At 48.8% G+C, this 16047-nt stretch overlaps 1 protein-coding gene across 2 annotated transcripts; it reads right to left on the bottom strand.

Annotated features, from left to right (window-relative positions):
- Window positions 1-189: 189 nt before the first annotated feature.
- ampd1 (adenosine monophosphate deaminase 1 (isoform M)) lies at window positions 190-15990 on the bottom strand. 2 transcript variants are annotated; one of them, XM_060053620.1, is made up of 16 exons: window positions 15789-15990; window positions 13356-13367; window positions 11761-11926; window positions 11068-11227; window positions 9389-9554; window positions 8022-8241; window positions 7505-7634; window positions 6681-6875; window positions 6212-6343; window positions 4960-5123; window positions 3779-3905; window positions 2779-2942; window positions 2272-2392; window positions 1547-1720; window positions 896-1006; window positions 190-550 (listed from the first exon to the last, which is right to left on the bottom strand). In XM_060053620.1, the coding sequence occupies exons 1-16, from the start codon at window positions 15808-15810 to the stop codon at window positions 395-397; spliced, it is 2220 nt and encodes a 739-aa protein (XP_059909603.1). In that variant the 5' UTR covers window positions 15811-15990; the 3' UTR covers window positions 190-394. The 2 variants fall into 2 exon arrangements, with proteins under 2 accessions (XP_059909603.1, XP_059909608.1); XM_060053625.1 differs by lacking the exon at window positions 13356-13367 and having other exon boundaries at window positions 15789-15989.
- Window positions 15991-16047: the final 57 nt, after the last annotated feature.

Genomic DNA, 16047 nt, shown 5'->3' with positions numbered 1-16047 from the left:
TTGTGCAAGAACAGAGAACCGCAAACCTGAACGAGTCATCATTCCCACGCCGCTGCTTGTGTTATAATAAGCCATCGTATTGCAAAGTTGTTATTTTATTCAAAGGCATTATCGATTAGAATAACGATAGCATATGATGGGAAACTCTAGTATTGGGAGTGCGGCAAAATAAAATAAAAATAACATCGATTCTTTGGTTTATTATTTTTATTGTTACCTTTTTCACATTGTGTTTCCATATCCTATTGCATGCTTTGGTTGGTTTAAATTATAATCGAACTCCAGAACAAACCGAACAAACTCCAACCAGCATCCTCCTCCTCCTCCGAGGATGCTGGTTGGAGTTTGTTGTGGTGCGGTGTTGCGGTGTGGCACTGCCTTAACAGTGCTGTGTTCACTCGGCCTTGACGCCCTCCTTGATGAGGTTGAGCTCGTAGCAGAGCGTCTCATAGCGGTACGCCATACGGATCTGAGCCACGTTGGTCTTGCGGATGTCGTTGCCCTCGGGGCCTTCCTTCAGGTAGTGCTCCCCCAGGAAGTGGGTCTTCTCCTGCAGCCGGAGAACGGGAGGAAACAGTCAATACAACGGCTCCGTCAGAGTATAACAACGGCATAAGATGTGTTCATAGGGAAACCTGATCTTATAGATACCATAGGATCTTTGGAAATACTTTATATATATATGATAATAATACAATATGAGTTTATTTATTAATTTATATGATTATATAAATAATACATGTATTTCTTTATTTGAATAATTCTACGATGATTTCTTAAATAAATATATTTATTCTCTTTTTTATTCTTGACCAATCTCTTGTTATCTATATTATTATTAGGAGGTGAGCCGGGAGACGGGGTGTGTTTGAGGTGCGGTTGTCACGGCGATCACCTCGTCCGACAGGGCGCTCTGCAGCACGCTGCTCCGGGAGATCTCACACATGTCGCACGTGCTCAGTTTGAAGACCTGTGCGGCGATGGCGTACTCCTCCATCAGGGGCTCCTGCAGGGTCACCCAGGGGCCAGAGGTCAGAGGTCAGACCAAACACACACACACACACACACACACACACACACACACACACACCGTTCCCCTGTAGAGCCTCTACCCACTCAAGTGGCTCTGAGCGGTTCGACTGGAACGTGACCCCCTTCTTAGCCCTGAAAAGCCAAGCTGCGACCCCTCCCCCCCTGTACATTGTTGACACTCATTCCCACTCATTGTTTTAAAGGTGACATATTATCCCACCCGGTGGGATTGTGATTAGCCATTACAGGCCGAAAATCTGCCTCTTGTGACATCAGAAGTGTGCGTGTCCACCTAGATGTGTGACGGACAGATGAGCAACGTTTGCTACGGTCCACTGGGTAGGCTGGTCGACTGATCTATCCAGCGCATATCGAGGTGGACACGCCCACTTGTGACGTCCGAAGACGCAGATTTTCAAAACGCGTCGGCACCAGACCTTACGCACTAGCTACACGTCCGCCGTGTGCTGTGTGTGTGTGTGTGTGCTCGTGACCCCCGGCGTCGACCTCTGACCTTGGTGTAGTGGAACTGCATGGGGTCGTCGGTGGACAGGGACACCACCAGGCCCTTCTTGTGGAACTCCAGCAGGGGGTTCTTGGCGTACTCCAGGAACAGGCTGTTGTTGCTGAGGGGGGACATGGCCACGGGGATCTGGCCCAGGAAGTACAGGTACTGCAGCACGGGGCTCTGCAGGGGCAAAGGGCAGGGGTCAGGTTTAGGATAGGACGCTGCAGGGGCAGGGTGAAAGGTCAGGGGTCAGGACTCTGTAAGAGCAGGGTCAAAGGTCAGGGGTCAGGTTTAAGATAGGAGTCTAGGAGCAGGGTTAGAGGTCGGGTCAGGTTAAGGATAGGACTCTGTAGGAGCGGGGTTAAAGGTCAGGGGTCAGGTTTAGGATCCCACAACCCCGCTAAACGCCCTGGATGTGGATGTGGAGGCCTGCTCTGTGAGGGACGGGGGGCACCTTCTTGAGGTTCTAGGGGGGGGGGGCACCTTCTAGGGGTTGAGGTTCTAGGGGGGGGGGGGGGGGGCCTTCTAGGGGTTGAGGTTCTAGGGGGGGGGGGACCTTCTTGGGATTCTAGGGCAGGGGGGCACCTTCTTGAGGTTCTAGGGCGGGGGGGGGGGCACCTTCTTGAGGTTCTGGGGGGGGGGCACCTTCTTGAGGTTCTGGGGGGGGGGCACCTTCTTGAGGTTCTGGGGGGGGGGCACCTTCTTGAGGTTCTAGGGGGGGGGGGGGGCACCTTCTTGAGGTTCAGGCCGTGGGCGATGTTGTCGGCGGTCATGAAGGCGGCCAGGAGATGAGTGACAGCTCCCGCCTCTCCGCAGTGAGGGCGGAACAGGAACGTGTTCATCCCCCGCTCCCTGCAACACACACACATACACACGCACACACACACACACACACACAGACATACGCACACAAACGCACACAAACGCACGCACGCACACACACACACACAAACACACACACGCACGCGCGCGCAGACGCAAATGCACACACACGCACACACACACACACACACGCACACGCACACAAACGCACGCACACAGACACACACACACACACACACACACAAACACATACACGCACACACACACAAGCAGGCACACACACACACACACACACACAGGAACACACACACACACGTCAGAGCAGGGCTACTGGTATACAGTACTATACAGTCCCAGTACAATGGACCAGTTAACCTGTTGAATACGGCGACGGCGACGGGGGGGGGGGGACTCACCGGCGCAGCTGGTTGAGCATGGCGATGTTGGCGTACATGTAGTAGATGTAGTAGGTGTAGGACGGGTTCTTGGCGATGTCCCACTCCTCGGGCTTGGGGCTCTTGGTGCAGAACATGTGGCCGCTGTGCTTGGACTCATCGTCCACGCTGTCGAAGCCCGTCACCTAGGAGACCGAGACACACGGACCAGGGTGGTGCACACACTCCGTGACCGGGGGTTCTGGGTTCAAGCCCCAGGTATTGGATTCCCCCAAGGATGCTGTAGAGCAGCGGTTCTCAAATGGAGGTATGCGTACCTCTAGGGGTATTTTGGAGTACTGCAGGGGGTTACTCAGAAATTTAAAAAGTATATATATATTAAAAAAGTGAACTTTTCACCCTGAGCAAGTTTCAAATTTTGAAGGTAGGCAATAGAAAATCGCGAAAATTAACGAATGGTTGAAAAGAAGATCTGAAAACACGTAGCAGTGCATCCAGAAACACTAAAATGTGGTCAGTTTCAGGAGGAATATATTTGATTGGGGTTCCCCTCTACCTGCTCTGATCCTCCCCTGGTGCTTATTTTGTGGGGAGAAATTAGCCAGCGGTTGCATGAAGCAGAGGCCCATGTTTCTCACTAAATTGTGACTACTTGCGACCTTTTGATGTTCATGTTTACACTGCCAAATAGAACACACATTATTATTATTATTTATGTTCATTTTTTTTTTGTGCGGCCTCTTGAAGCCGAGTACCTCCTTAACGCTCTCTTATTTTGAACACTAGCGGCCTCTAGTGGCACGACGGCGACATTGACGCAAAGAGAAAGTAGCGACTCGTTCTTCAATGAGATCATAGTGAGAGAGAGAGTGAAAGGTTCCACCGTGGAGCTGTAATGTCACGGATTCTGACTAAAATAACCTTAAGGGTTGCTTTGGCTCACAGCCTCCTCAGAAGGCTTTGGTCTTGGATAGGAGCGGTCAGCTAATGGTTCCCAGGGGTCAAACAGAACGGTGCTCACGTGCTGGAGGAAGAGGCTGAGGTCGGGGTTGGAGTGCGGGTCGATGGTGGCCTGGAACACAGGCAGGAAGATGTTCTCCAGCATCTTACCGAAGTGGGGAACAAAGTTCCGGCCCTTGAAGACGTCGCTGGAGGAGGGAAGCGGAGGAAGACACTCAGAAGGGCTACTCATGGCGTAGCGCGTCTCAGGCAAAACCAAGCTAACACTGTGTAATATACGATAGCTTTATAACACTTCGAAGAACCACTGCCACAAGCATAGTTTACATTCTCTTTACGGGATAAATAAACATCATTCTGTCTGTCTGTCTGTCTGTCTGTCTGTCTGTCTGTCTGTCTGTCTGTCTGTCTGTCTGTCTGTCTGTCTGTAGGTCTCTGTCAGTCAATCAGTCTGTCTGTCTGTCTGTCTGTCTGTCTGTCTGTCTGTCTGTCTGTCTGTCTGTCTGTCTGTCTGTCTGTAGGTCTCTGTCAGTCAATCAGTCTGTCTGTCTGTCTGTAGGTCTCTGTCAGTCAATCAGTCTGTCTGTCTGTCTGTCTGTCTGTCTGTCTGTCTGTCTGTCTGTCTGTCTGTCTGTCTGTCTGTCTGTAGGTCTCTGTCAGTCAATCAGTCTGTCTGTCTGTCTGTCTGTCTGTCTGTCTGTCTGTCTGTCTGTCTGTCTGTCTGTCTGTCTGTCTGTCTGTAGGTCTCTGTCAGTCAATCAGTCTGTCTGTCTGTCTGTAGGTCTCTGTCAGTCAATCAGTCTGTCTGTCTCTGTCTCTCTATCTGTATCTCTGTCTGTTTGTTTCAGTCTGTCCGCCCGTCTGTCCGTCTCTATGTCTGTCTGTCTGTCTGTCTGTCTGTCTGTTTCTGTCTCTCTATCTGTCTCTCTGTCTGTTTGTTTCAGTCTGTCCCCCCCGTCTGTCCGTCTCTATGTCTGTCTGTCTGTCTGTCTGTCTGTCTGTCTGTCTGTCTGTCTGTTTCTGTCTCTCTATCTGTCTCTCTGTCTGTTTGTTTCAGTCTCTGTCTGTCTCTGTCCGTCCGTCCGTCCGTCTTTCCGACTATTCAAAGTTCCAAAATACAAATGACTTCTAATAATTCTCTAATTCTCTGCTGCTCCTTTTTCCTCCAAAATGATATCTGTAGAGCTAAGCTGCGCAGGGAGTCGTCTGAGAGGCGAACGGGGGCGACGGGGGTGAACTTACTAGATCCGGGGCACCTGGATCATCCACTTGAACTGGGGCGAGAAGACCTTGTGTCTGACGAACCAGCCCGACAGCTTGGTCCACTCGCTGGGGTTGCAGCCGTAGATGGAGAGGCGGGGCTCTGCGTACTGGTACTTGGCATCCTCCAGGTCGCTGGCTACTTCCTGGAGACAGGCGGGGGGGGGGGGGGGGGGGGGGTCAGGCACTGGGCTCGCACAGCCCCGAGGCACTGCGGGGGTTAGGGGGCATGCAGGCAGCAGCCCCCCCACGGACATGGTACGAATAGGGCTTCAAAGTCTGACGAATAGGGCTTCAAAGTGACACACTGCCCACTGGTTTCTGTTAGTGTGATGGTCTAGCGCTGTGGGTAGCTTCTTGTTTTTAATATCAATTGTCTGATATTTGACTGGGTGGCCTCAGTTGAAGGCAACCCACAAAAAAAAAAATTAAATACAATTTCTGCCATCAAATCCATACAAAGTGGTTTTAAAGGGGACACATTATACCACCAGGCGTGAGTGTGATCACCTACCTCCCTAGTAGTCCCTACATCTAGGTGGACACTCCCACCTGTGATGTCAGAAGCTGCACATTTTCAGAACGGCTTGTAATGGCTAATCACACTCACACCTGCTGGTATAATATGTCCCCTTTTAAAACGGTAGGGTTGAGGTAGTTGAGCTTGTTTCAAACCTCCATTCACTTACATGGAGGCACTAAAACGAAAAATATTTCACCATCAAATGTAGCATTATTCTTGATATTAGGTCTATATATATATATATATATATATATAATATTATATACAGAGTTATCTATCTCTCTATATATAGAGAGAGAGAGATATATATACTCATAAAGTATATATAATATATTAGCATATTATGCTACACGTGAACCTCCTAAGATGGCGCAATTTGATTGGTTCGCTATCTCGGGATCTTTGGCAGTATCCCATGATTGAGATCTCAAACTCGGGATATTGCGTGACGTGCGTCTCGCCAAGCTAATAAAAACAAATAAACCGCTAATAAAAATAAACAAATCCCGGCAAAAAAGTATTATCTTGTTTATTTTTGGAGTGTTGACGTGTAGCATATAATAAAACTATTATTCACCTCAGGCTCCGTGAATAGTGGGGAATAGCCCCGGACGCCGAAGGTCGAGGGGGCCATTCCCCACTATTCACTTCCCCTTCGGTGAATAATTGTTAAATCTATGATATGATATACAGGAGCCTGGAGTCTCTCACCTTGATGATGGTGGCAAAGTACTCCCCGTCCAGGTGGTTCTCCGTCTTCATGTACAGGTCGCGCAGCTCGCTGGCGCCCACCGGGTTGTACTTGGCGTTGAACTTGTCGAAGCGCTGGAACGTTTGTCTTCCCTTCAGGAGAGAGCGACGGAACATGGAGGCATGGGCACGTGACTACAATCACAGAGTTTGAAATTGAAGTGATCTTGTTCCGAAATACAATTGGTCGACAGTAAGTGAACCGACTGTACAATGCCGTCATCGTATGAGAACCCTTCAATAATAACCAGCAGTGTTAATAGTTACAATGGTGGACGCGGTATCGGTATATACTCGGGATCGGTATCGATACTCGGGATCGGTATCGATACTCGGTATCGGTATCGATACTCAAGTACAGGAATCCGAACCGGTATCGGTAAGGAGAGAACGGTACGGGAACACGTGTAGTTTGGGGGGGTGGACGTACGGCGTGGACGTCCAGGGAGTCCACGGTGAGGTCGTAGGGGTGCAGGTTCAGCCCCTGGAACAGCTCCTTCAGGGTCACGTCCTTCCCGTCCACCTGCCGCACCACGCGCTCGGCGTCCACGCGGTACGAGTGCTTGATGAAGCGCAGCAGGTGCTTCTGGTTCATGCAGGCCGCCGCGTGGATGTGGGTGTCCACCTGCCGGCCGGGGGGGGGGGGGGACACAGAGAGTCAGAGGCCTGGACGGGTTTTATACACTGGAGCTACCTCCCGAGAACGTTCTGCTGCAACAGCGTGACATTCTGTTGGAACCGGTACGTTCTGTTGTAACATGTACGTTCTGTTGTAACCTGTACGTTCTGTTGTAACATGTACGTTCTGTTGTAACCTGTACGTTCTGTTGTAACATGTATGTTCTGTTGTAACATGTACGTTCTGTTGTAACATGTACGTTCTGTTGTAACCTGTACGTTCTGTTGTAACCTGTACGTTCTGTTGTAACATGTATGTTCTGTTGTAACATGTACGTTCTGTTGTAACCTGTACGTTCTGTTGTAACCTGTACGTTCTGTTGTAACATGTATGTTCTGTTGTAACATGTACGTTCTGTTGTAACATGTACGTTCTGTTGTAACATGTACGTTCTGCTGTAACATGTACGTTCTGTTGTAACATACATGTTCTGTTGTAACCTGTAGGTTCTGTTGTAACATGTACTTTCTGCTGTAACAGAGTTACATGTAGGTTCTGCTGTAACAGAGTTACATGTTGGTTCTGCTGTAACAGAGTTACATGTAGGTTCTGTTGTTACAGCGTGACTCTGTTACCTTCCTACAGTTGTAGAAGTCCCTGTGCGGGTTGTTCTTCAGCTCCTTCAGCTCCTCCATCTCGTTCAGCATCTCGTGGACGTTGAACTTGGACATGAGGAACTTCAGCCGACGGTGAGTGTAGGTCTTTCTACAAACCAGAAATGACAGGGTGACGTTTTCACCTAACGTATTGTCATATACTAGGTGATGTTATAAACACGTTACACGTTTTATAACAAGTGTTACAAAGTCTTTCACGTGATAATACGATTGAACGTACAAAGAGTAACAGATAGTATCCTTACGGCGTGAATAAACAACAACAAACAACAAACAGCAACAAAACAAACAACAACAAAAACCAAACCCAAAACAAACAATGATAACAAACAACAACAAACAAAACCCAACAACAAACAAAAAACAATAACAAAAACACAAACAAACAAAACACAAAAAAAAAAAAAAAAACACAAACAACAACAAACATGTCCCAGACTATACCCCACACTCTCCCCCCTGCGGGCCGCCTTACGTGGGGCCTTGGGCGATCAGGGCGATGAGGAAGTTCATGTCGTCGATGAAGGTGTCGTAGTCGGTGCAGGGCAGGGCGCGCGGCTGGCCCTTGTCGGCCGCCGCCTGGTCGTCGTACACGTAGATCACGCCGTCCTTCATGCGCGCCACGTAGCCCAGGTTCTTGGGCAGAGCGTTCACGTCGAAGGGGTCCTCGCCCTTCTTGGGAGGGGAGGTGAAGACTGCGGGGGGGAGGGGGGGACGTCACCGTGAGGTCATGGACGAGGTTGAGGTGACCCCGACAGACGAAGAGGTGTGGCGTAGAGGTGTCACACCAAATTCTTACCGGCTGCCAAATTTGTACCGGGTACGTAATCTGTTGTCCGTTGCCAGGCAACGAACAACAGATTACGTAAGGGGTTGTCCGTTGCCGGGCAGGTTTCAGAAAACATTCCCGCTCATGTTGCCAAAGACGAAATAACATAATACAGATAACGGATCGCTAGATAACACTTGTTTTTACTTTATATTTGTATTGTACGTAATTGTTTAATCGAATTTAGCTAGTAAACTGAGTGTATAAAGCAGGTTTTGAAAAACATTCATGCTCATGTTGCCAAAGACGAAATAACATTATACAGATAACGGATCGCTAGATAACACTTGTTTTTACTTTATATTTGTATTGCATTTAATTGTTTAATCGAATTTGTAAAAAAAGTGTTATCTGTCTTGTCGCGCTCAATGAACGAGTTTGCGAATGTTCTTGAACCTTCCTACGTCATTCGACGCGATCGTCTGTTGCCAGGCAGGTTTGGAATGGATTACGTGAGGATGATGTACCCGGTACAAATTTGGCACCCGGTACAAATTTGGTGTGACAGAGGCCGTACACCGCCTCCGGGACACCCTCGCAAATAAACCCCAAACAGGGCTTCTAACCTCTAACCTCTTAAGGCGACCAAAGGATCGATCCAGAGATTACTGCGTGTGCGCCAGCAAAGGATAAATGGATTGCATTTATACAGCGCTTTTCTAACCTGTGCCCACACAAGGCGCTTTACAATACTGCCTCACCTCCACCCATTCCTGAACACATTCACACACCGACGGCGCTGTCGCCCACGCAGGGCGACAGCGAGCTCGTCGGGAGCAGTCAGGGTGAGGCGTCTCCTCGCTCAGAGACACCTCGGCGCTCCGCTAGGAGGAGCCTAACCCGCACCACCTCAGACCCCCACCCAGCAGGACGCCACCAGCGCATCAACCGGCGTCAGACCGGACCTCCGTGTAGGTCCTCTCTCAAGCCCCCCCCCCCCCCCCCGCCCACCTGGGTCCCGGGCTGCGGAGACCTACCGGGCTGCGGAGACCTACCGGGCTGCGGAGACCTACCGGGCTGGACCTGGTCCTCAGGACGGAAGGGCTCGCCCTCCATCTCCCTCAGGTACTGGGAGGTGATGTTGGGGAAACGCTGGAAGGCCAGCCTCATGTACTTCTCCCTGATGTTCATGGCGCGGTACAGGCCCTTGCAGGACAGCTCGAAGTCGTCCATGGTCACCTGATGGAGCAGGAAGCACGTTTTGGGGGGGGGGGGGGTCAAAGGTCGACGACCATTAGAAAAAACGTAATCATGACTTTTCATGCTATTGTGACTCATTTTCAAACCCCTTCCGTGACTGATAATGAATATCATTGTAATGAATGGGCAGCTTTGGTCCTGCTCCGTTCGGTTGAGTTAATTCATTAATTAGTACAATTAAGTCATTCATTTGTAAATTAATTAAGTCATTAATTAGTAAAATGCTATTCTCCTCCATCTTCTCCTCTGCTCCTGGGCTCTCCACAGTCTCGTCTCCACAGGTGAAACTCCGCGGAGCGATTCACGTTAATCGTGGACGGGAGCTTCGTTTGAACGACGTGTCTGCGTTGTGGGGGGGGGGGGGCGCCCAGCGTGGCCCGGGAAACCGGAGTTTGTGTGTACAGAGCACAGGGCGCTCTGTAAATATCAACCACGCCTCGGTGAAACCCAAAACCCCACCTGCTGGGATTCGAACCCGCAGTAAGCCCAGGGAGTTTATTGCTCTCTATTCCTGTTGGGGGGACAACACCGGGGGGGGGGCAGCTTGGCACCCCGTCCCAGGACCAGGTCTTAGCCTCTGGACCGGGCTTCAGTAGGCCCCAGGACCAGGTCTTAGCCTGTGGACCGGGCTTCAGTAGGCCCCAGGACCAGGTCTTAGCCTGTGGACCGGGCTTCAGTAGGCCCCAGGACCAGGTCTTAGCCTGTGGACCGGGCTTCAGTAGGCCCCAGGACCAGGTCTTAGCCTCTGGACCGGGCTTCAGTAGGCCCCAGGACCAGGTCTTAGCCTGTGGACCGGGCTTCAGTAGGCCCCAGGACCAGGTCTTAGCTTGTGGACCAGGCTTCAGGATACATAGAATAACACACATGAGAGGCAGGCATGTCTTCATACCATGTTATTTTTGCTTTATTTAAACAAGGAGCGTGTACTTTTTGTTTTCAATTGAAGTTAAACTATTTATTTATTTTTTGTTCTTTATTTTAAATGTCCGGTTCTGGTTTCCCTTGATATGCACTTTGTGTCGCAGTGTTCTAAAATGTGTTTTATCGATTGAGTGATTGATCAGAGAACGTATATCAAGCTAACACCCCAATGTGGCCATCGATTCACTGACTCCCTGTCTGGGATTGATGAATCACAGCTTACCCTACCTCAGCTCAACCTGTGCATTAATGTCCGATGTCACACACCTCTTCCCTGGTTGATGGTTTTTGAATAAACAACAACAAACCATAATAGACAACAAACAATAACAAATAACAACAAACAGCAACAAAACAAAGAAAATACGACAACAAATCCCAACAAACAATGATAACAAACGCCGACAAACAAAACACAACAAAAAAACAAACAAACAAACAAACAATGATAACAAACAACAACAAACACAACACAACATCAAACACAATAAACGACAACAAACCCAAACAAACAATGACAACAACAAACCACAACACAACAACAACACAACAACCGGCGGAGGCTGCGTACCCCGGAGGCGTAGTCCCCGATGATGGCCACCCTCTGGAAGTCGGGCACCTCCAGGTAGGTGGGGGTCTCCACCTCCACCTCCACCACCGGGGCCACGGAGGAGAGGGAGGAGCAGGCCACCGGGACCCCCATGGTGCGGCACCGCTGGCGCCTCTTCTTACTGCACACACACGCACACACACACACACACACACACACACACACACACACACACACACACACACACACACACACACACACACATGTGCATAGACACACACACACACACACACACACACACACACACATGTGCATAAACACACACACACACACACATATGTACATAGACACACAGACAGACACACACACGCACACAAGTGCACACAAACTCACGTAAATAGACACACACACATATGGATGGACACACACTCACAGACACATTGACACACACACACAAACACACACACATGTGCATAGACATCCACACACGCACACACACATGTACATAGACACACACACAAATGCACACACACATGTGCATAGACAAACACACACACACACATGTACATAGACACACACACAAACACAGTTCGAATAAAGCCAATTTCAAAGAAAGAATTAAATCCCACGAGCAAAAAGTAAAACAACAACAAAGCCCCCCCCCCCCCCTGAAAAAAACAAAACAGCCTCAAACTGGCTTCTTGTGCCACCCACCGCTTCTCCTCGTCCTCGTCCCGGTCCAGGTGCATGGCCTGCTCCTGGTGCAGGATGGGACAGTCGTCGGCGATGTCGAACATGGAGATCTCGTCCCTCACGTTCTCGTCCCTGGCGTCCGAGGCAAAGACCTGTTCTGCGAAGGCCCGCATCTTGTCGTCGGTCTCTGAGGGGAGAGACGCGCGCCACGTGAGCGCTTTACACAAAATCAGAGCTTCCCCAGCTAGCTAGCGAGCTCGCTAAGGCCATTAGCGGCTAACAGCGTCTTATTTCTAGCGATGTTACCTGCGCTAATGGCCGTCTGACATGTTTAAAGGACAAACGTCGCTCTCAGCTATTTAAAGGTGACATATTATACCACCAGGTGTGAGGGTGTTTAGCCGTTACAAGCCAATTCAAACGGCTTGTAACGGCTAATCACACTCACACCTGCTGATATAATGGGTCCCCTTTAATAATACATGCCGGTACTGCTTCCTACAAGGAATTGTGGGAATTTGTGTCTGCAACACAAATTCCGTGTTGCAGACCGCAAATGGCAAACGCCTGAATTGCGGAAAGGCAGAAGGTCCTTTTGCACAATCCTTTTGACGACTCATTGTATGAAGCAGTATAAGAAAATAGCCGAATGGGACGTTTCTCCCTCAAGGAAACAGAGAACAAAAACGTTGTGACACAACGTGCATTTTCCACCAATGATCACCACTGTTGGTGTTCATTGTCCAACACAAGCCATTTCAAAACGTAGCTCCTCCCCCCAGCCTCATTGGACTGCCCCCCCCCCCCCGGATCTAGCACCACAATTCTGGGCGGAGCCTCCCACTTGTGATGTCATTAGAGGGGAGATGTTCTGGCCGATCAAGACTCCCCACTGGTAATCAATAGGGGTCCTTTAAAGGGGACATATCATACCACCCGGCGTGAGTGTGATTAGCCTTACAAGCCGTTTCGAAAATCTGCCCCATGTGACATCACGAGTGGGCGTGTCCACCTAGATCTGTGCTGGATAGATGAGCAACGTCGACTTCAGTCCACTGGGTAGGCTGGTAGACGAATCTATCCAGCACAGATCTGGGTGGAAACGAGTGATGTCACATGGGGCAGGCTCATCACACTCACACCTGGTGGTATAATATGTCCCCTTTAAGCAACTCTGATGCCTCAAACAACATCTTTGCATTGAGGAATATGCTACTCAAAGCATGCTGCACATACACAACCAAGCTTGGGAGTATGTGTATTTTCTACAGAAGCATGTTGCATGCATGTACAAACATGACACTATTCTACACTATGGTGATGTAGGACACAGAAAGAGTAGGTCTACAAGTAAGAGCTTTGACTCCATTGGTCATGAGACAGTTCCTTCAATAGCCAGGATAGAACCAGGAGAACTTTGTCAGTCATTGACCAATGGCCGCCACGCAATCGACTCATTTATCGGCCTCTTTCATTATTCACCGCTGTAAGCCAACAAAACACAACCACATCAAGGTAACTGCACGAGCACTTGAAGGAAGGCCTTCAGAGTTGAGGAAATGCAAGCGAGCAACTACAGTATGTTTGAGGTTCCTGCAGTACCTCTAAATACTTACTCTGCTGACCACCTGATTATGAAATCCCCAGCAAGGGAGGAAAACCCAGGCCGAGAGAAAACACATGGTTAGGTTAGGGAAAGAAGGAGATTAGCAGCGCTAACATTAGTTAGCATAGTTGAGAGATCAATTAGAGATGTAACAGAAAACCAAAATATAATATTATGTATAATATTAAGTATGACCGTTTTAATAAAAATATTTAGTCAAGTTAAATCAAGTAATGTTTAGTGAAAGAAATAGTTAACTCTGTCACTAAACTTGCAACATGGAAATGAATGCATGCAAGTGAATGTTTATGGAGGATATCTGATGGAAGATATAGGAGTAGACGCTGGCCGGTAATAATGCTGTAATTTGACAATTTGTGAGATGGGAAAAAATACATGAGTACCAGCAGAAGATTGATTCAAAACCCATTTATAGTTCTATAGATCTGTAGTCTACTAAGATACTAGTCTAGTGTAGATCTAGAGTCAGTGGTTTGGATCAAACCATGGTAGCTTTTTTTGGCCGCATGCAGAGATTATTTCACCGCTGTTCAAAGCGTTTCGGTCGAGAAGCACAAAGATGATTTTATGGAACGTCAGATTGTGTGATTCAATCCCTCTTAAACAGAGAACTATACAGCTGGGATACATGTGGACAAACCCCCCCATCGTCTGACGATCCTGCATGTACCCACACGTATAGCAGGGTTCCAACCAGCAAACTCCGAGGAGCAAAACGCCCACTAAACTCCTTCTGTCTGTCTGTCTGTCCATCTGTCTCTCTCTAACTGTCTGTCCATCTGTCTCTCTCTGTCTGTCTGCCCATCTCTCTCTCTCTCTGTCTGTCTGCCCGTCTCTCTCTCCGTCTGTCTGCCCGCCTCTCTCTCCGTCTGTCTGCCCGTCTCTCTCTCCGTCTGTCCGTCTGTCTGTCTGTCTGCCCGTTGCTAGAAATCAAAGGAAAATCTCTCCAAGTCAATCTTCTCCAATTTCAATTGTCGGAAGCTTCACAAAGCGTGACGAAACCCTAAATGTAAACGTTGTTGACAGACCGATGACACATTAACGGAACCAAACGTGCCTTGCCAAAGGTCCCGAGGCAGTCTATCGGCGCGCGGAGGAGGGGCGCCCCTACGATCGTATCAAAATACCCGTCGGACATCGGCAGGCGGTGAATGCGCCCCACGCTGGAGTTAGGATTCCCAACTGCCTCGCACTTCCAAAGCATTTCTCCGGACAAAATAACAACATCGGTCGAGCTGGCATTTAGTATTATTGCTTTTAATATATGGTTGAATTGATAGAATCAAAAGAGTTGGATTACGTCTCTGCTTTAACTGTAATACCTTTGAATGTAGGCCTAGGTATTTGATGCAAGTGTGCGATGATACCCAGTCTGAAACACGCCATTCCAAGTCCCTGTAGGGGTTCCACACCCACACCCCCCACACCAGGATTTAATGGGCCGACCCGTCTACTATTTCACTGACCAGCAGAGAACCATTAGGTTAGTTACACTTCGGTTTAGTACCCCAGTACCCCACTAACTTACTTTGGTTTTAGAAATGTATCGGTTTGAAGAACACTTCAAACGGATTTATACATAATATTCCCAATGCCTCACAATGAAGAAGGTTAAAAAATATATATATATCATTAAGCCTACTACAAATCCATATGTATAATAATAATAATAATACATTTAATTTAGAGGCGCCTTTCAAGACACGCAAGGTCACCTGTATGTCTGTTAGCCTATACCAATAAGAAAAGTCCATCCCTTTTTCCCCCTCCATAATAACCAGTAAGTTCTGCTTCTACGAAACCCAGCAGGTGGAACTAGTTCAAAAAGTTAAAGTTCAGACCCACGTAATTATAAAAAACTAGAGAATGATGGATAGAGAGTTTGTCTTTCCGGACCTATAATTCCCCCCATCTTAGTGGTGGTTCGACTGTGTTGGGCAGAGACTGCAAAGGGTGATGGGAGAATGCATCCGGAGAATCCTCCGTGCCCACAGTGGGAATGTGGACGGGGAGCATGCACCTCTGCTTTCACTTGTAGCATAGGAGCGTCTGTCACCCCATACAATCATATGGAAATCACGGGGCGTCTATATTATTATGGTGTTAAGAAACTTGGGCGAATCCAAATGGATGTTTTCGTCAAATTCTTAACGCTGTTATTTATCCCATACCGTATTTTCATTCATTCAGGAGCGATGTGGTTTAAAAATAAATACAGTGTGACAATGACCCAAATGCGTGAGGACATATTTAGGCTATTTTTTTAATATTATTTATCTCTGCCACCTCCCCTCAGTGTCTGATCGTTGTGCGACCGGTCTTGAGAAACTTCACCATTCCTCGATTAAACTTTTCGGCGTGAGATCATGTTTTCCCACCACCCAGAGTCCCGACTGCAGACTCGACTCCTGTCGATACTCACCGGGAAGGAGTACTTTCGGCATGGCGGCGGAGGTCCGGATCACACTCCCAGGGGACTACAGAGCAAGGAGGCAACAGGTACGGCTGCTGTGGACGCTGAGGCGGTAGTGTGGGGGGCTCTCCGTGTGGGGGCTCTCTGTGTCTAACTTAACTGGACGTATAAGACCCCCTCTCCCCCCTCCCGTGAAACTAGACCCCCGTCCTGGATACCGGAGGACGGGCCAGCCGTGTGCTGCCGTCCGGCTCTATTTTAGGAGCAC

This window comes from Gadus macrocephalus, chromosome 1 (genome assembly GCF_031168955.1).
Source record: "Gadus macrocephalus chromosome 1, ASM3116895v1".
In the NCBI taxonomy this organism is placed as follows: domain Eukaryota; kingdom Metazoa; phylum Chordata; class Actinopteri; order Gadiformes; family Gadidae; genus Gadus; species Gadus macrocephalus.
The sequence above is the reverse complement of the archived record's forward strand: the minus strand, read 5'-3'. Positions and strand labels throughout refer to the sequence as shown.